This window comes from Tyto alba, unplaced genomic scaffold (assembly GCF_018691265.1).
Source record: "Tyto alba isolate M040663 unplaced genomic scaffold, T.alba_DEE_v4.0 Super-Scaffold_6, whole genome shotgun sequence".
NCBI lineage: Eukaryota > Metazoa > Chordata > Aves > Strigiformes > Tytonidae > Tyto > Tyto alba.
The window spans coordinates 55,481,951-55,501,963 of record NW_024881327.1 but is presented as its reverse complement, the minus strand read 5'-3'; the positions used below and the strand labels follow the sequence as shown (position 1 = coordinate 55,501,963).

The following is a 20,013-nucleotide window of genomic DNA, read 5'->3' as shown; positions in this document are numbered from 1 at the left end:
CACCCCCCCCTCCCCGCAGCGTACTGGATCGCTCATCAGGCCGTGAAGATGGTGTTCGACTGCATGGACAACCTGGAGGTGCCACCCCACGACGTCGGCTACGTCAAGCTGGCCATGTTCGACTACTTCCAGGTGCTGTTGGGGGGGGTCCCAGGGCTTGGGGGGGGGGGCTGGGGGGCTGGGGGGGGTGTGCTGGGGAGCTCTGGGTTGCACAGTGGGATGGTGGGGGTCCCTAAGGGGCTCCGGGCTGCATGCCGTGCTGGTGGGGTCTGGGGGGGGAGCTCTGGGTTGTACACTGGGATGGTGGGGTCTGGGGGGGGGGGCTCTGGGGTGGGTGGTGGCGGCCTGGGGGGGCTGCAGGGGGGTGTGTGTGTGTGTGTCCCCCCCCCACGCAGGGAGCTGGGATGCAGGGCTTCACCAGTGTGTGTGTGTGTGTTTCCCCCTCCCCGGGCGCTGCAGATCTCCGACAGGATGGGCCTCCTGACGCATCTCTACCGCACCTTCGAGAAGTCCAAGTTTGCGGGGTTTTGCCAGAAACTAGCAGAGGGTAGGGGGGCCCCTTCCCTGGGGGGGGGGGGGGGGGCCAGACCCCCGGGGGGGTGACCCGTCCCTGCCGCCCTCGCTCCCCACCTGGGGACTGTCCCCCACCCCCGGAGCCACGCTGCACTGCTGCTCCCCCCCCAGCCCAGTTTGTGGGAGCTGGGTGTGAGCCCCAGCGGGTGCGGGGGGGGGGGGGGGTGTCCTGGGTCCTCATTCCGTGTGTGTCCCCCCCCCCTGAGGCGCCCAGGCTGGTGACCCGCTCTGCTGCCACATCTTCAACAAAGCCGGCGAGGTCCTGGCTCGCCACGTCGTCGCCGTGCTGCCCAAAATCGACAGGGTGAGAGCTGGTGGGGAGGGGGGGGGGTACGTGGGGTTAGGGGGGGGAGCCCCGGTGCCAGCTCTCACCCTTTGCCCCCCCCCCCCCCACATCACAGAGCCTGTTCCTGGGGGAGCTGGGGCTGCCCATCGTCTGCGTGGGCTCCGTCTGGAATAGCTGGGAGAGGATGCAGGCGGGTGAGCGGAGGGGTGAGGGGGGGGGTTTGGTGGCGGGGGGGGGGGGTCCTGTGGTCCCCTGTAACCCCAACCCTGCGGGGTGTGTGTGTGTCTGTCCCCCCCCCCGCAGGGTTCATCCAGGTGCTGGCGCGGGCGCGGGAGGAGGCCCCCGGCCGCCCCTTCTCCCGGTTCAGCCTCCTGAAGCTGAAGCGCTCCTCGGCGCTGGGGGGGGCCCGCCTGGGCGCCCGCAGCGTCGGCCAAACTCTGCCCTTGGACTACGCCGGCAACGTGGACGTCTTCTACACCCACGTCTTCTAGCCACGGCCCCCCCCCACCCGTGCTCCCCGCTCCCCGGGGGTGGGGGGACCCTCCGTGCGTGGCAGCGGGGCTGCCGGCAGAGGAGGATTTTTTTTATTTTTTTTTTTTTGTAGTTTGGCAATAAAAAGGTTCCACCGCCCGAGGGGAAATGGTGGCTGGGTGGGGGGTGCGCTGGGCCGGGGTGGGGCTGCTGGGAAATGGGAGAAAAAAAAAGAATTTGGAGGTTCCCGTTTTGGTGCTTGAGGAGGGTGAGCCTGCTGGTGTGGTGCTGGGGAGGAGGAAGAGGAAGAGGAGGGAGGAGGAAGGAGGAAGGAGGAGGCTTTTGGGCTTGCAGAGCCAGGGTGCGTGAAGTCGGTTGCGGGGAGCATGACAAGGTTCGGCCCTGGCCAAGGGGAGCTTCCCCGGGGCTGGTCTTCATTTCAAAGGGAAAAAAAAAAAAAAAAAAAAAAAAGTGGAAAAAGCCCTTTTTCATCAAATCACAACCTGGTTTGGGCTGGAAGGGCCCTTAAAGCCCCCCCAGTGCCGCCCCCAGCCCGGGGTGCTCCCAGCCCCGTCCAACTTCTTTTGGCTTCTTTTTGTTTGAAGCCGGCAGCCAAGGGCTTGTGCCTGACCTGGAGCACAAACCCAAAAGCTGCCCCCTCCTTCCAGGAACGCTGGACGGGCCCCCCTGCTGGGAATCCTCTCTCCTGGCTTTCAAATATATTCTTTATAAATTGTAATTTCTCTGTGCCGAGGTCCTGACCGGGCATAAACGGGAGCTGTTTCCTCCTCCACGGCCAAGCTCAGCCCCGGCCTCGGTGGAAGCCGGCGGAGCCGAGGGGAAGGGTGCCACCACCGCGGGGGGAGGAAGGAGGAAAATCCCCCGGAGCTTCGAGCTGCCCCTGAACCTGCTTGAGGCGAAGGGAGAATGGGGGGAGAATGGGGGGTGGTGGAGGCGGTCGCTGCCCTCCCCGGCTTGGTGGGGGCGAGGAGCCTCCTGCAAGGAGCTGGATGGAGTCACCCCTCCTCCAAGCAAGACTCCTGCAGCGCTCAGTTCCAAAAGTTTATTTTTAATAACGCGTTGTCTGAAATTTACAGCATGTCAGAGGGGGGGGTGGTGTAGTTTTTTTCTCTTTTTGGGGGGTAAGAAATCAAATAGAAACCAGAGAAAGGGTGTGTGTGTGTGGGGGGGGGGGGGGGGGGGGAAACTGCGCTACCCCTACAAAAGTTTTCCCAGCGTGGAGCTGCCCTTCCCCACGTCCTGCAGAGCCCTGGGCACGGCCTCGGCGTGGGGGGGGAACCCCCCCGGGGGTGGGGGGGGGGCTGCGCAGGCGCTGAAGGCACGGGTTGTACCCGAGAAATGGGAGAACTCGACCCAAAGCAAGCCATCCCTCTGGGCAGGAACAGGTAAATTGAAGATGGGCACCTTCAGCAGGCTGGGTGGGAGCTAGGCAGCCGGAGGCGGGAGAGCTGCTGAGTTACGGAGTTAAATCGGGAAAAAAAAAAAAAACAAACCAACCCCCCCCCCCCCCCTCCTGCTCGCTGTATAACCCCGGGCCCACCCACCACCCACCGCCGGGCTGAGGGGGACAGAGCTTTTGAGTGGCCCTTGGCTTCCACCTCTGCAAACCCCTGGGGGATCCGTGAGATTTACACGGGGGGGGCAGAAGCTCCCCCCCCCCCCCCCCCCCCTGCTGCTACAGCCAGTATTTTAACCATCAGGCTGCGCGCCTCGCCGAGCGGCTTTCTCTGGGCACAGATTTCTGCCCCTGGCTCTCCACAGGAGCCCCCTAAGCGCAGCGTTTTAAAATCCCAGAAGCGCCCAGGGCTGCGGTTTAGGGAGCTGGAGCCCGGGCAGCTCCTGCCGAGGGGGAAGGAGGTGTGTGTGTCCCCCCCCCCCCCAAGAGCAAGTTCACCCCACGCAGGCACGGATCCTGCTCGCCAGCAGCTGCTCCGGAGGCTTGGCCTGGGCTAACGTCACCCGCCACCAGAGCCTCGGCCAAGGGCTTCGCACGTGGGTATGCTGCCCACCCCCTGCTCTCTCTACGTCTGTGGGTGCTCCTCGGGGCCCGGACTCACCCCGACAGAGGATCCTTCTCCCAGGGAGGCTGCTTGACACCGACTCCCCGCTGCCCCACGCCTGAGAACAGGCTCTGCGCCATTTTTCTGGGGTTTATTTTGATGAGAAATGAAGGTACAGGTGCTTCAGAGCCGCAGCCCGTAGTGCTGGATAAACTCAAGAACTGGGGGGGGGGGGGGGGGGAGGGCAGAAAAATTCTTTAAGGAGAGGATGTTTTGTAGGAGCAGCCCCTCCCCTTGGGATGGACGGCTGGGGTGATGGGTGATGGGTCTGCTCTCCACCAAGAGCTCCTGCAACCGGTTAAGTGGGCAGGACTCTCACCCACCAGCAGAGAAGCGTGTGAGTTAGTGTTCAGCACCTATCGGAGAGCTGGGGCAGGCTGCTGCTTGGAGGAATTTAGGGTTTACAGTCTTGTTACACTTCACCTTCCCTTTAGCGAAAGAAATCCTGTTTAACAGAAACAGGGAAAGCCAGCGCGGCTCCCGGCCCAGGCTCGCTGCCTCTGGGGAGGGAGCAGGCGGGCAGGGGGATCCCTACAACTCCTACTTAAACAAGAAAACATGACTTTTCCACTAGCAGGTTTGAAGCACGCGTCAAAATGGGCCTCTGAAGCAGGGGGAGCGCTGGACTCCAGGACAGACCTAAGGGCCGCGAGTCCTAGAAAGCAACAACTGCCAAAAAAAAAAAAGGTGATAGATGATACAAAAGAAGAGTGTGAAAAAAACGAAAAAAAAAAAAAATAAAAGGAAAAATAAGAACCAAAAAAAAAAAAGGTACTCGAAGCGTAGAGCAAGATTTCGCCACGTTGCAGCAACTCTGCTACGGTGCAGAGTCCAGCCGGGGGCCGATCCCCTCCCTCCTTCCCCCCCGGCACCTTCCCCCGGAGCAGGGACAGTCTTTCCAAAGCCTGCCTTGATGCTCAGTACTTCACGCCGGGCACAAACTCCTTGGCATCTGGATTCAAGTTGCTTTGCTCTGGAAGAGAAGAGGGGGGGGGGGGGGCTCTGTCAGCACTCCAAATGCCGACAGCACCCCCCTTACCTTTAAGCATCACTCCACGGTCCCTCCCCGCCCCGTGCCCTCGGCCACTTGCTGAAGGTGCTGCCACGGATGTTCACGCGTGGGAAGGGGCTGCCCCTGGCCCTCGTGTCCCTCGCAGGCACCCGCAGCGCTCGGGATGCTGCTGAGCGAGCGCCAGCTCGGGAGGGTCTCCTCCCGGGCTGAGGTTTTTAATGGGGTGGGGGGGGGCAAAAATCTGCTTTTTCTGCCTCTCCCTGTGCTCGCTCCGGCGGCTGTGCTGCGAGGGGCGAGCGGCTGGTTTAGCCCCATGCATGCTAACACACACAGTCAGCGGGGCCTGGCCGGAACAACCCCCCTCCGTGCTGGTCCACACAGCCCTGAGGCATGTTCCTGCTTTCAGGGGTGAAAACAGGCATTGCCATAGCACCGCTGCTCCTCCAGCCACCCAGCAGGTTTTCAGCACTCTAAATGAATCTCTATCGGCTCGGGGTGCTCAGCACCCCCGGAGCAGACCTGGTGGGTCCTCCTGTACCTCTCCAGCCCCACCCAGGACACCCCGACACTGCCCAAAAGGCAAGAAGGGGCCCGGCTTGCTCTAGGACCGCAGCCCAGCTCACGTGCAAGGGGCAGCCCCATCCCACGGCTTCTGGAGAGCGAGTTCTGCAAAGCTGGGTACTTTTGCCTTTAGGATGTGCGTGGCTAAAACAACTACCCTGGCAGAAAACTCCAAAATGCCTCGTCACCCGTGCATTATCACCAGCTCTCGCACCGACACCTCGCTGCCACTCAGGAAACCCCCCAAGGAAATCCAGCCCCGCTTCGCAGGACGGGTCCTCTGCTCTTTTGCCAGACCTCACAGCACGTTGTTCCCCGAGGTCCTTACCAGGATGTCCTCTGAACTGTGGCCGTCGCCCACCGAGAGCCCGTTCAGCTGCTGCTGCAGCTGCCCCATGCCCTGGGGCAGGTCCCGCGATGGAATGAACCAGTCCTGGTCTTCTTCCTCCAGCATCTCCTGGAAGCAGCGGTCGAGAAACTCCTGCTCCTGCAGCTCCTCCTCCACCTGCCCAGAGAGACCCGTTAGTCACAGGTACCAACGTCTTGGTGTTTCCCACGTGCTGTCCCCACCCGGTGAGAGAGTCTGCAACGTGCCCCGCCTCACCTCGGCACCTGGCCGTGCTTCAGAAGCGTCGCAGGACAGCCAGGGCTGTATCTGAAACCTAGATTTGCCGACTTGCCTGTAGCCAGAGCACAAAAACCGGCGTCTTTTGAGCGGAGCAAAGCCGTGCTCGGGCGTCGCTCCCCGGCCGCTGTGGATGCCCGGGGAGGGGGGATGCAGCCTGCGAGCTCAGGGCACCAGGCGAATCCAGGAGGGAAGGGGATTAGGATTTAGGGGACACCCGGCTGCGTCGGCGCACGCACGGGGTCTCGGGTTGGCAGGCTCCGGCGGAGCTCGCTGGAAAACGAAAGGGATGGCTAATAAAATCACAAGCGGGGAGCAGGGCTGGGGGGAGCGTGCTCGGAGCGCTGCCGCAGCTCTGCCAACCGTCCTTGCTCCCCGGGCTGCTCCGCTTTGATAAATCACCCCTGCTCAGCCCTCTCGGCCGACCGCTGCTCTGCCGGCACCGACGCAGGGTGGCAGTCGGCTCCCGCCGAGCGCGCCGCGGGTGAGGCCACCTCCGCTGCAGGAAAACTCCTCCCGAGGCCGAGGAGAGCCACGGGATTTGGCTCGGGCTCCTGGAGCAGAAAGCTGCTCAGGCAGGGGTGCGCTTCAGGCAGGAGGCGGGTATGAGGGGGGAGCTGGGGGTCCCGTCCTCACCCCCGAGGAAGCGCGTACCGTCAGCGGGCCGCGCTAACCAGCTGCTCCCACCTTCCAGGCCGGTTTTCTCTGGACGCTGGCTGGAGCAGAGCGAGGGAGGCAGCGAGCTGGGCAGCCCGCGCCGCCGCCGGCCTCCTGCTAAACAGGCACGTGGTCGCCAGAAAACGAGCAGACGGGGCGACGGCCAGAGAGCGGCGTGATGCTGAGCAGCTGCTATCGAAACCGAGAGGGCCGGGGGAGTCCGTGAACCACAAAATGCTCCGAAAAGCTGAAATCCTTCCATTTTCCGAGCAAGCAGGAGCTACAACCAAAACGGGCTTTCTGGGGCGGGAGGGGGAGAAGGGGAGTTCTGCCTGGCACCGTGCCCCATACCCAGCCCCTGAGCTGGGGACGGGCTGGCAGCCCCTGCCACTGGTGGGCTGCTGGGCTCCCACTGCCCCAGCACGGCGGCTACCGAGACCCGTCTGTCACAGGCGGCCTGGGAAGGTGACCCTGGTAAAGCCACCACGCCTCCAGGTTATTCACAGCCAGTCCCTGCTACATTTTAAATCACACTCCAAAAAACTCTTTGTGAGGACTAGATGACTTTTAGGACGGGGTGATCCTTTAAGGTCCCTTCCAACCCAAACCGTTCCGTGAGCGTTAAAAGCTCTCTCACAAGAACCAAGCCTTAGATGCTGCCTCCGGCCTCAGCTGCTGGAGAGCTTCTTGCCACCAGCCTTAGAAATCAGGTCTGCTCAGGGGAAAATCCCCTTTACCGCTGGCAAAACTTCCCATCGCTGTCCTCAATCGGGATTCCAGAGGCCGTGCTTGAAACTACATGCTAGCATTAGCACATGAAGACAGGATATTTAAAAAAAACCCCACCCCGGGACTGCCGGCTCGCCCGGTAGGTGACTGCCCTGGGATCCTGCACACTGACGGAGCGAGCCCAGAGCTTTGTGCATCTCGCAACACTACAAGCCCAAGTGAATATTCCCTCTCCTCCGAGTACTCTAACCACAGCCCAGCAGCATCTCGTTTCCCTTCCCAGCCTTTTCGGAGCACGCAGCTCCTTCGCACTGCACCGTGACAACCTGTGCTAGGAAAGAAAGGGTTTATTATTTGCTCAGGGCTCTGCTTTGGCTTCCTGTGGTATTCAATGCAGCTCTGTCACCTCCCACCCCAGGTCCTTCTCCACCGACCTCACCTGCTGTCGGCACAGTTTCTTCTCAGCACAACAGCCCACCACTCCCTTTTTGCCCTCCGGGACGTGCTGGCTCCATGGGAAAAGGTTCGTCGTTCGCATAAATAAGGGAGGACCGTGCCAAGCAGCTCGTGGGTTTCTGAAAACACCCGCCTGTTCCCCTCGCTCAGGGCCTGGGCGGCAGAAAACCTTTGCGGAGGGAGGCAAGGAAGCAGCGTGGCTTCAGCAAGCTGAGGAAGAGCCAGTGGGTCTGGAGGAAGACTCAGCCCCAGATCTTACAGCAGCCCCCCAGCCACCGGGGCGTGCACATGAAGGCGGGAGAAGCCGCCACCATTGCCACGGAAAGGGACGTGCCTGCCGTCCCCCACGCTGTGCCCCCCCTCGCCGGCAGCTCGGCCTCTCCCGGGGGGGACACTCAGGAGCGGCTCAGGCCGCGGAGCAGAAGGCAGCCCGACGAGAGACACGAGGTGCAGCATCCCGAGCCCAGCCCCACGAGCCCCAGGACGGCTTCTGCCTTCCGACCGACACAGATCCTGGCGCGGGATGGCTCTCCCTCCCCCGGCCGGCACCCCGCCAGCAGACACCCCGACTTCAAAGCCCTTAAAGAGCGACTCCAGCCTCTGTACTGAACCATTTTCCCCCACTCAAGAGTTTCACCGGGAGCTGGACCAAGGGCTGAGCGCCCAGGGCATCGCTAAGGGGCTGGGAAGGGCAGAAGCAAGGGCTGGCACACCAGGAAAGCAGGGGTGAGTATCTCGGTGACACAGCGCCCAGCACAGGGAAGCCCTGAGGCCTTGGCTCCATTTTCCTCCCTCCTCCGCCTCCCTCTGCCAGCGCATGCTTCCCTCCGCCCCGGGACGCTCCCTCGGGCACCCAGCTGCACCATGGTTTGCTTTTGCACTTTGCCTTCATCAGGCTTTTAATCAAGGCAGCGCTTTACGGACATTAACTAATTAATCTCGCACATTTCCATCGGGGCAGCAGCTGCTTGTGGGGGCTGGCTGCTGCCTAATCGCGTCATTAAATAAAACAAAAGCCTTGAGTCACGGCGTGCTAACAATCGCTAGTGTGATGGGGGGGGGGGGGGGGGCGGTGCAAGGCGGCTGCTGCACACTCACCAGGAGTTACTGTCAGCGACTGGCTGCAGTTTCCTCCTGTGGGAATGAGACTTAAGTATTACCATATGGAGATTTTCTGCTGAGAACACCAGTAAAGCTGATGAAATCCTCCTTTGGTGACCAGGGGTGCGGTGGGGACATGGAATCCCCCTGCCCAGCCTGCCTGCAGCTCCAGCAGACCCCTCCCTACCTGTCTCCCAACAGCCCAGTGCTGGGAGGGTGCTCGGACGTTTCAGGGAGGGGACAAGCGTCCAGGAGACTTCAGGTTCTCTGCCTGTTGCAGAGCTCAGCCAGCTAAAGGGGCAAGGTCCCTCCTCGCCCAGTTCAAGGTCTCTGACTTCCCTCCAGCTACTGGGATGATGGCGGGAGGGACCAGCGAGCTCTTCCCTGCTGCCTGGTGCTGCCCTGGCGTTTGGGTGACGAGCCAAAGCAGAAGCACGAGGAGGATGCTCTGCGGCTGCTCCCTCTGCTCCAGCTCGCAGGGTCGCATCGTTATTCCACAAGCAAGAGCTGTCCAAGCCCCAGCACAATCTACCAGAAGCTCCCAAGAGCTCAGCTGGCCATTACGGGCACGGCAACTCGTGGCCAAGGCCCTGACCAAGTGGTCCGGCTGCTCCGAGCGTACTCAGCACCATTTCACTGAAATTAAGACTTCTACCTGAAACGAGAGGCGCTGCCTGCCGGAACTCACTGCTGAGATAGCTAGGCTACAAATGCTCTCAAATTTCGAGCACTGATTTTTATGCTGGTCCCCTCCCTCCAGCTGAGCACGCAGAAAGGGAAGGTCTCAGTTACCACAGCAAAGCACAGGAGAAGACGACAGTGCCGTCGCCGTCCCTCTGAGAAAGATCTGAGAGGGTCAAAGGCACGGGGAGGTGGTTTTTTTTCTGACTCTATCCATCCCGTGTCCTTACACACAGATCCAACATAAACAGGATGACTCTTCCCTTGAGCCACCGTCTCCGTGCGGGGCCCGCGCCGGCTGTGACTCACGCACCCGTCATGGTGCCCATCAAAGGAAACCTTTCCCTCCCCTCAATTTTAGCCGTGGAAACGCGGAGCTGGCCACCACCCTCCTGGTCTCACCTGTCTGTTGAAGTCCTCTTCGTTCTCCATCCACATGTACTCTGCAAAGGGGTTGTTTTCCTTTTCATCGTGGCCATTCACTACTTGGTCCTCTTTGGATTTGGGACTGGACGCCGTCGTACTGGCGAGGTCGGAACCATTCATCATTACTGACTCTGGGAAGAGAAACACGGGGGGTGAGGGAGCTGCCGGGGACCCCCGTGCCTCCCGACCCACGCCAGCCACCCAGCTCCCAGAGGGACGCTCGCCACCGGCCGTGCTGATGGGTGACAGCTCAAGGCTTCCAGCACACAGCTCCGCCTGCTTCCAGGCTGCTTTTTTTCAAGGCATGGGGCTATTCCCGGCTCCTCTCCTCTCCCTGAGAGTGCTGGAAGCAGCACTACACCGCCCTGGCAGTGGCAGCATTTATTTCTTCAAGGTTTTGACCCATCAGGGATAGGCTGATGGTGCTTGGTCTGGACTTAGAGCAAGGAGTGAGTGACCTGACCAACAGCTCCTGGAGAAGTTGTGAACAGGGCTTGGACAGCACCGCCACCCCAAACCCTGTCCATCCACCACATTTATTTGAAATCTGCCACAAAAATACACCAAAAGACCACAACTGGGTTACCACTACAGTCAACACACCAACACCACAGAACCAGGTTGCCCCTTTCCCCAAAATAACCAATTTTTTGGCAGACCATACGCACGCCAGCTCGCGTCCCTTTATCTCTGCTGTAATTTCTTTATTTTTAGAGGGCATTTCGCAAAAGCCTGTTGGTTTGCGACACGAAGGCTGCCTTTTTCTAAAGCAGGCATTCAGAGTCCCAGTAGCGTGGCCTGAAGCCAGACAAACCTTACAGAGTCCCAAACCTCAATTTCTGAAAGGCCCCCAGGAGCAGATGGAGGGAAGGACACACAGACAGATGGAAGGACACACAGACAGATAAATGAGACAGTAATTCAATAGGAAAATCCTCCGGAATAGCGAAACATGGATTAAGGCCAGCACAACCCTGACGAAAAATGTCCAAACATCACATAAGGACATCCCAGCTGTATGTTTTACTCTCCCCGGGTAAAGGTTTTATCTGGAACTGTGCTGGACCCAGCTCCAGCGCAGCGCTGGGGCACAGAGATGAACTGGAGGGCATCCCGCAGGAGCAGGGGCTGGAAAACACGATTTCTTGGGAAGACCTGGCAGAAGAGAAGCGGGTTGGTTTGGTCTCGAGGAGGATGAGAGCTGGGGAGCCCCGCACAACAGCCCTTTAGGTACAGAGGGAGGTTGCAGAAAAATCAGCCTTTTGTCCTTGTGGATACAGAGGGGGTTGTGGCTTTTGCGGCAGTAGCAACTGGAATTGGAGGGGGTTGAGGTTGGGATAGTGACCGTGGGAACGAATGCCCTTTGCAGGGGGACAAGCCTCTCCCCAGAAATTTCAGGGAACAGTGCGTGATGGGCACCACGGCTGGTCCAGGTATGCCTAATGTTATTTTAAGAACACGAAGAACAAATTAGATGATCTCTCAGAGCGTCCACGAGGCCCTGCAAGGCTGTGAGAGCAAGCAGCACCCCCGCCGAAGCCCGGTCTTTTCTGCCTCCATCCAGGTCAGGGCTGCTGTCAGACCTGCAGCCCAGCAGCCGCTCCAACCACCCGGGAGCGGAGATCCCACGTTACTCGTTAAAGGCAGCCGCGTTTAGGGGCCAAGCAGATTATTCTCATTTTTGGGAGGAGTCCCAAGCACACCGAAGTACACGGCAGCTGTCACATGTTACTCTCTGAAAAGCATCCCCGCCAATAACAAAGGTGCTCAGCCCTTGTGTGCTGACACGTTTGGGTCCCCAAGAGCGGCACAGCTTTAACACAGCTGCTCCTGGGGGGAAAAAAAAAAAGGGGAAAAAGAAAAGGAAGAGCAGCAAGGTGGTCAGGCTGCCTGCAGGCTCGGGACACAGAACCAGGCCACACTGAAGCAGCCTCTGTTATCTGCAGAGAAGTGAGAAAGGCTCCGGGTTAAGCACAGGAACTTGAAGTGTGCCAAAGCCAACACAGCAGCTCCCCCGCCATCAGCCAGACCTACTGACGACAGCCCAGGTCTGGCAGGAGTCGCAGGGCAGGCGGGAAGGGGAACAGAGCTGCAAAGCAAGCGAAAAAGCACGAAAAGTTTGGATGGGGGAGCTCTCCTTCCTTCCCTGCTTGCTTCTCACACCACCAGCACAGCTGCTGGTACGGGCAGAGCCCGGAGCTCACGGGCCTGGGAGTTTTGAGGAGCTGGTGGGGTTCACAGTTTTTACGTACGGCGTCCAGAGCCGGGTCCTCTGCGCGGGCGGGAGCGGTGCTGGGTCGAACCGAAAGTCCTCCCGCTGCCCTGGCGCCGAGCAGGCAGCTGCTGCCCAGGGATGGAGCGAGGTGCCTGCGCTGGTCCGGTGGCTCCCTACCAGCCACTGCAGAGAACGGCTTCGCTGGAGAAGCAGCACAAGAGAGGAGGGAAGGTTTTTTTGAATGTTTAATTTTATGCTTAAAAAAAAAAAAAAAAAAAAAAAAAAAAGCTTCCTCTTCGCCCAAGACTTCACACTCCTTGCTAATCCGGCTGCAAAGAGACCTCGCTCCCATGGTGCCGGCTCTTGGCAGCGCTTTGCAGCTCTTTCTGACCAGCAAAGGGGGTTTTTCCCCGAGTGTTTGGCGTGGGTGACCCAGGACCCACGGCACGGCCGTGGGGAGCCACGGGTGGAGGAGAAGCAGAGGAGGGCGGCATGCTGTGGTTTGGGAACAGAGACATGAAAGGGACGGCTTGCGTCTAGCTTCCCTTCCAGGTTTGTAAGGCAGCAGGAGGACTTTCATCGCAGTTCCCGTCGGCAGGACAGGTTTTTCAAGCAGCCGGTGGAGCAGCAAAAGGCAGCAGCTCTCAGCACAAACAGATCGCAACAGCGGGGCAGCCCCGAGCGCTGCCAGCATCCCCAAACCCCGCAGAGCCTGCAGCCCCGCAGAGCAAACCCAAGGGCTCCCTGGGGCAGGCAGGGTCTGGGGACGCCGGCTGAGCGAGCCCGGCTTCCCGATTTCAGCTTCCACCAGCCCGAGATGGGGGCCGGGGGGGAGCCGGGACCCGGGGGGAGAGCAGCCCCGGCACACCGGGCACCAGCTGCCGTGCTCCCCGGGCTGTGTGAACACGCCTGCTGCGTCCCAAAATCAGAGCGCAGGAAGCGTTTGTGCCTCCACGTCACGGTCCATGTCACTTGTTTACTCTGTCACCAACAGGTCTGTTTTTTTTTTTTTTTTTTTCTCCCCTCCCCCTTCATTTTTATAAACACACAGGTGTCCACAGCCCCATTCCCAGCCCCACTCCGTGCCCCCCACACTGACTGTGGAAGTTATTTCACCGCTGTTATCACACCCATTTCCCTACCACACTACTCCCACCTCTTCTGTTAGATTTAAGCCATCCCAAAGCTTCCTGAGCTGTCCCCTGCCTGCTGGAGCCAGAGGTTTCTGCTCAGAAAGGGAGCTGGGTGACACTGAAGTGTCACGGAGCGAGATGGGAGCCCACCCGCAGAGCCATGCCCCTGCGCTTTGCTGGGAGAACCAGCAGGCAGCAAGCAGCAGGGGCTCCCCGCCTGTGCATCCACTGGGAATATTCTGGGTGAAAAAACTCACCAAACAGGGAGACAGACGCCCAAATCTCCCGTCGGTGCTGGCTGATACAGCGGCGGGTACCCAGGGGCAGAGGTACGCACACAGACAGCGGCAGCACGGGAGCGACCTACGTGAGGTACTGCTTCAGTAGCCCAAACACGAAAGGGAAAAACCAAACCCAACCAACGTGGTTTTTTATCTCCCATCTGTCACAGCCGGGTCTGAAGGACTCAAGGTCGTGGTTTTCCCCTATCAGCTGCTGCTCGGAGCATGCCAGCAGTCCCTCACAGCAGCCCCGGCCGTGCAGAGCCATCCCTGCCTGGAAAAGCACCTCCCGAGAGTGTATTTTCCAGTCTGGCCAAGCCAGGCTCAATGTATGTTTTGGTCTGCGTGTTATTTATCTGAGTCACTGGAGCAGCGCTGTAACCGTCAGCCTGTTGATGCTCTACCAAGTACGCCCAGAGCCAAGGTAATTTTGATATATCGCTGAGGCGCTGCAGCAAGCTTACTGCTCTGAGACATGGCTCTCCATTAAAACTAAAAGAAATTTAAAAATCTGCTTTCTTATAACGAAGGCTTCTTGGTTTTGTTTTTCCTTTCCCCTGGAAAATTAAGTAGATTTAAAAAAAAAATAAAAGGAGAAAAATTAATCTTCAACCTGGGGACTGAATGCTCGGAAAATGCATCCAGGGCACACAACCCATCTCCTGAGCGCTGCACGTCCCGAGCTGGAGCACGGCAGATCCGGAGGAGCTGCGCCTGCAAGGCAGGGAGGCAGCCTGGGAGGCCCCTGTCTTCACAAACATCATCATCACCACCCGTAATGCTCCCACACTCGCCCAGGGCTGGATCAGCAGCCTGGCAAGGCAGGTTTGCCTTTGGAGAAGGTACAGGACAGCACGAGGTGGGAAAAGAGAAATTCAGGCCCTGTTTGGTATTTGGGTGACGCTTAAAAGCGCGGTGCTTCAAAGGCACAGATTTTGCAGGATCCAACCCCAGCCAGGGCTACCAGGCAGTCCTGGGTCCCTGAAGTTGGAAATAATCACCAGTGCAAATTAGCACGAGCGACCGAGGCATCCGAGGGCAAACGAACCCGCGCGGCTGCCGCAGGAAGATGCCAACGCGCTATCCCCATCCCAACGCCGGCGGCATCTAAAGGGGATGGACTTTTTTTTTTTTTTTTTGGAGGAGACCTCCACGTTTCTGCGTGGACGTGGTCCCTCAGCCCCCCCCCCCCCCTCTCCGTGCTGCTGCGCAGAGATGGCACCGTGCTCCGGGCACAAGGCTGGGCACCGTCCAGCCCTGCCGCTGCGGGGCTGAGCGCGTTACCTGCCCTCCGAGGCCAAGGGCGAGAAGCAGGAGGCAGGAGTCAGCGGCGGCTCAGCGCTGTTCCCTCGGTCCCCAGCCCCTCGCCTGATCCCTTCGGCAGCAGCGGACACACGTGCCACAGCTGCCTACCCCCTTGCCCCTCTCCCTGCCCTGGTCCCCCGGGGCACCGCGCCGGCGCCAGCCTCGCCGAGGCGGAGGGGGGCCGTGCTGCGCGAGACGCGCTGCCCAGGCCGACCGGGCTGCCCCGTCCCGGCGGGCTCCCGCTCCGCAGGGTGACAAAGCAGAGCGAGGGCAGGGTGCCCCTCGTCACCCTGTTGAGACATTTGATGTGAGAAGGGCAGAAGCTTCGCGGAGGCGAGACTGAAGAAGGTGGGGAAGGATTCCTTAGGGCAGGCGGCACCCAAGCGGGGTGTAAAAGGGGGGTGGCTGACCCCGAGGGAGATGAGGATGAGAGAGGGGAGCGAGAGGACAGCGAGGGCAAAGGCGTAGGGACCCGCCGCGCTGCAAGAGGAGCGCGGGAGGTGAGAGCCTGATGCAGAGGAGGAGATAATGCAGGGCAGGGCAGTCGGAGCGGCAGGGAAGCAAGCCGATCTCGAAGGCGAGTTATTAATAATCTGAATAACGCACTTCAACATCCCAGAATTACACGTCCGGTTATCCGCTCTTTCCAGGCAGGCCGTTAGACCGTTTCCTTACCTAATTCAGGAGAACGCACGGCAGAGCAAATCAAGGTCAGTCACAGCAGGACTGAGGAGCTCCCGGGAGGCCAGGCCCTTCACGAGTCCCACTTCGGGCTGGTTTCTGCCCCTGCGAGAGCATCCCTTCCTTCAGCCAAGCGTGGCGTGAGCCCCCCCGTTCCTCCCCTTCGCCCCCAAAGAGTTAACAAGCCAGCACCAGACGGAGAACCGAGCGCAGCTGCGCGCCTGGCTCAAGGCGAGGGACATATGGTCCTCTTTACCCTCCCAGGCTGGCGCAGCCAGAGCCAAAACCTCGGTGGAGGCTGCTTCGGCGGGGAGCGCCGGGTTACGTGATGGAAGAGGCCGGCCGGCCAGGGCTCCCAGCTCTATAAATAGCTTTGGGAATCGTTGCGTTTGCAAGATGGGCTGGTGGTTCAGCAGGAAAACCCACCCAGTGCACCCAACTTTAGAAAAAAAAAAAAAAACAAAACATAAAAAAACCCCAAACCGAGCTCTTCTTTCTCTGTGCACTTTCAGGGCTGCCCTCTGTCCCGCCTGCCCTGCGAGCGCTCAGGAGCACGGCGGGGTTTGCGAGGGCTGGCTCCACGGGGGAAGGGGAGAGGTCAGCGCTGCACCCCCGAGCCTCTGCTGCACTTTGGGTTTAACACTCACATTTCAACTTGCAGAACTTTCATAAAAATAAACCCACTATTTTTTGCCCTCGACCGGTGCAGAAACACTTCCCACAGAAGAGGCAGACCGGAGCATAAGTGAACTGGTTTCAGGTCCTCAACCAGAAGCCCAGGACTGATCCGTGCCTGGGCAGCACTGGGGCAGGGAGGAGAGAAAAGGGCTGGCTGTTTTTGCTGGCCACCTCTCAACTCCTCTGAAGCAGCAATTAGAGAAGGGCAGCTCGTTAGCCTCGTTTCCCAAGAGAGCAGATTCTCCCATTTCAGCTCGCACAGGTACTTCTCACGCTCCACAGGTCGGTCTGGTTCAGCCCCACTTCCAACGCCCTCGCTCCTTCCACTAGCTTCACTACCTGCGCCTTGCGCAGTAAACACGGAGCTTACCTCCCTCTAATCTCCGTTTGCAGATAAGGCCTCCGCACTTCAGAGTCCCAAACTGCACTTTTTATCTCCCAGCTGTGTAGATTTTTCCAGTAGCCAGCTGCCCCGCATGGCACCTGCGATGTTCCCTCCTCTCTGCTTCCAGCCAGGTCTCACCGGGGAACCCGGCATGGCTGGGTCTGTTTTTTCTGCTAGGCTGCAATCTGGCTCCAGCCCAGCCCACGTTCTATCACCACCCTGACAGTCTTTCAAGTATTTTTTTTTTCCCCCCCCAGGCTTCTCCTTCCTATTATACTGGTGCTTCAGGTTTTATTCCCTACCACTGAGGCTGAAGCGCTGAGCTGGTGAGCTGCTGCAGACCTGGGGGAGTCACCCACTGCTCCCCAGTGTCTTCAGCCCTCTGTAATTAGAGGATGTTAAATCTTCCAGGTTAGTCTGGATTTCTAATGTTAGGCTGGACTCCTGGTACTCCCTTCTCATGCTTGCTTGGCTACTGGGGGCGGGGGGTGCCAGCCCCTGCTCACAGCCTGCAGCAGATGTGGAGCTTTCCATTTTCAGCTATCTCAGTTGCTGAGGAACTGCATCCTATTTCCATCTCCGATCCGGGGGATAATCTCATCCTGCACTATTTTAATCTGCATCCACAAGAACAATCCCCCCCGCTTTGCTCAGGCACAAAACGAAGTGCCGCCACATCCCCCTGTCATTTTGAAAGAGCCAGAAACATCGAACGCTGCTCTTGAGCTGTGTCCAAGAAACACTTAGAAACCTAATTTCAAATTCATCCTAAACACTGCTCTTCATTGAGCTACTTTTAATCTCAGGCAAAGACGACACGTTCTGCACTTGACAGCTCACAAACGGGTCCTGTTGCTCACCAGGATTATCGCTGCAATATTCTGCAGCAGCGATATGGCCAACCAGCAGGGCGCATGAGCCCGTCAGCAGCAATAGTCTGTAATTTCTTTAAGGGAATTGATAATAGACATTTTTTTTTCAAGACTTCAAAACAGAGTATCCATCAAACAACACCTTCCAGCTCCCCGTGAAGGGGCAGCCACCTCTGCTCTGGGAAGGAAAGCCTCCTTGATTGGAGGTTTTGATCCCTCTTGCCAGGGATGTGTGGTGGGATATTCCCGGGGCAAGGCAGGGACCCTGCCGGGGTGCAGGGAGAGAGGAGCAGGAACGGAAAAAGCCAGCGGCGTAATTTCTGCTGGAGCAATGGAGGTCAGGGCAGCAAACCGAACGCTTTTTGACAGGGTTCTCCGGATTTCCAGGAGTGTTTTTATCTGCGCGCGCCGGAGGCACCTTTCCAGGCACCTTGCCGCACGCGCCCTGCGCTCACATCCCCGGCTTCGCCCGATCTGGCGCTGGATTTTATTCCGAGCGGGGCTGGGGAAGCGAGGGGGCTAAGGCAGACGTGGCGATCCGCCCCGTGTTTTGGGAGCTCAGGCCTGCGGCTCGGCAGCCGGCCGGCACTGCTCCCTCCCTCGGCCGAGCGCGGGCTGCCGGGGCTCAGCACCGCTCCCCAGGCCACCAAAACCCGACGAAACGCGTCTCCTGTCAACACCAAACAACAGCGGGTCTGGCCGGCGGCTGCCTTTCGGCAGCCCGCATTTCAGGCGCTGACAGCGCCGGCGCGGATCAAATTAACGCCGGCGCGCTGACAGCTCTGGGGACGGCCGCTCTCCTCGTGGTCCCCAGGGGACTGCGGGGCGGCCAGCCCAGCCTGGAGGGTGACGGATCACCCGGAGGTGAACGGCCGAGGGTCTCGCCTCACCGTCCCGCGGCCGGCCTCAAACTGCAACTTCACAGGAGGGGAACAAGCCCGCTTCCCTCCTCGGCCGTTCGCTTCCAGAACAAAACCTGAAAGTTCGTGTGAAAGTCCGGCTCTCACCGAGCACTCCGAGACACTATCCACCTGTGCACGCCTGGTGTTTTCTGCCCTTCTCTCGTGGGGAATCCTGCAAGGCCACGCGTGCATCACGCGCACAACACACCCGGCTCTTCCTTTCTCAGCCTGGAAAAGGGCTGAGCCTGTCACCCAGGAGCTCTTCAGAGAGGGGGGGGGGGGGGGGAAAAAACTGCAGACCTCTTTGCACAGAAAGGAAACGTGAACGCTTTCAGCGCAATATTATAATGAGCATTTTTGTCTCAAGCTATTAGGAACCGACCAAACACAAGTGAGGGCTTGACACAGGCCTTTCTGGGGCTGCTATGGCCAAGGCTAAGAGAGGAGAAAGGATCAGCCACACTCCAAAGCGACGCAGAGCCCAGCGTGCGCCCCGGCAGACGCAAAGAGAAGTTTCCCTACCTGGCCGCGACGCTCCTGTAGCAATATCCGACTTGTTGCTGCACGCCAGGCTGAAACCTGAAGAGCCAGCACGTAACAAAATATCTGAAGGGCAGATGCGAGGAGCCGGCTACGCCGTGCCGAGCCTGCCGGTGCCGTATCCCCGTAAATAGGGCTCGGGTGGGGGGTGATCTCCCGGCCCAAACCCACCCGTGCTGCATCCCGAGCCTCCCGGGAGAGGTTTTTAAGAAACGGCATTTGAGAGACCCGCTTCCAGCCGCTGCGAAACGCAAAGCCTGCGCTGCCCGGGGCGCGGGATGGAGCAGGTTGAGGAGAGAGAAGCCCATCTTCCACCCCCCCCCCCCCACCCCACGGCCTCGCTGGGTGGGCCTGCGGCACGCTCCCCTCGCCTCGCCCCACGCGTGACCACACAGAGAGGATTTGGGAGCCGGGTCCCGCGGGGAACGAAGGTCGGGGAGGCAGGAGAACGGCTGCCCCCCCCCCCCCGGAGCCTCAGGGCTGCGCTGGCTGCGGGGCGCGGCCACGGGCCTTCGATTCGCACCGGGGCCTGCCCCGGCCTAGCGCCCACCGGACACCCCACCGCCTCACACCTCCCCCCCCAAAACTCTCGGTGCTCACCCCGGGAGACCCACCCCGGGCTGCCGGGGGGCCCGTCGGGCAGCGTGTCCCCCCCCCCCCCCGTGCCCGTACCTGCCGGCCTGGCCGGGCCGGTGCCGCTCCACGGCCGCCCGCCCTCCGCCGCCGCCGGCCCCCTCACGGCGGGGACACGCCCACCCGCCCCGCTCCGCCGAGAAACGGCCCCCGCCATTGGCCAGACCCACCCGCGCGTCCCCGCCTCCCCGCGCACGGCGCTGAGCCTGGTTGGGCGGGAGGGCGAGAGAGCGCTGTGGCTACTCCTCCAGGCCACCGCCACTCCAGCTCCTAGTCCCACCCACTCCGCCGCCGGCTGAGAGCCACCTCCGGATTGGTTAAACTGCAACGGTCGGATTGGTCGGGCGCACGCGTCCCCCACGTGGGGTCAGACGGGCAGGGCGCGGGGGCGGGGACGTGGCGGGGTGGGCGTGGCCGACCGCCCTGTCAATAAGCACGTCGCCCCCGCCCCTCCCTCGCCCCGATGCTGATTGGCGGGCAAAGGGCCCAATGGGAAGGGGCGTCGCAAGACGGTCGCCCCGCCTCACCGTCGCGCTGCTAGAGAGCCGCGGATTGGCGGATTGATGTAAACACACGGAGGGGGCGGGGGATTCCCCGCGACCCGAGCACCGGGGGAGGGGGGGGGGTTGTCACGTGGCCGCCGCGTGGCTCGCGGGGGGTGGGGGGCACCCGGCTCTGCCCCCCAGTGTTGGGGACCCCTGGGGGGGGGCACCCAGCGCAGGGGGACCC

General features: G+C 60.4%; 2 protein-coding genes across 5 annotated transcripts in view; one reads left to right on the top strand and one right to left on the bottom strand.

Moving 5' to 3' along the window:
• Positions 1-1,483, top strand: part of NAGK (N-acetylglucosamine kinase) — a 2,962-nt gene extending 1,479 nt beyond the window's left edge. For all 4 annotated transcript variants that reach the window (XM_042808048.1, XM_042808050.1, XM_042808049.1 and 1 more), the window contains 5 exons: positions 20-132; positions 460-547; positions 780-877; positions 975-1,053; positions 1,163-1,483. In XM_042808048.1, the coding sequence (XP_042663982.1) occupies positions 20-132; positions 460-547; positions 780-877; positions 975-1,053; positions 1,163-1,350 (566 nt within the window). In that variant the 3' untranslated portion in view covers positions 1,351-1,483. The remainder of the gene's footprint in view (positions 1-19; positions 133-459; positions 548-779; positions 878-974; positions 1,054-1,162) is intronic.
• Positions 1,484-5,282: 3,799 nt separating this feature from the next.
• PAIP2B (poly(A) binding protein interacting protein 2B) lies at positions 5,283-19,266 on the bottom strand. The gene is made up of 4 exons (XM_042807920.1): positions 19,252-19,266; positions 18,634-18,690; positions 9,636-9,790; positions 5,283-5,489 (listed from the first exon to the last, which is right to left on the bottom strand). Exons 3-4 carry the CDS (start codon positions 9,780-9,782, stop codon positions 5,283-5,285), a joined length of 354 nt encoding a protein of 117 aa, XP_042663854.1. The 5' UTR covers positions 9,783-9,790; positions 18,634-18,690; positions 19,252-19,266.
• Between the last annotated feature and the right edge of the window lie 747 nt (positions 19,267-20,013).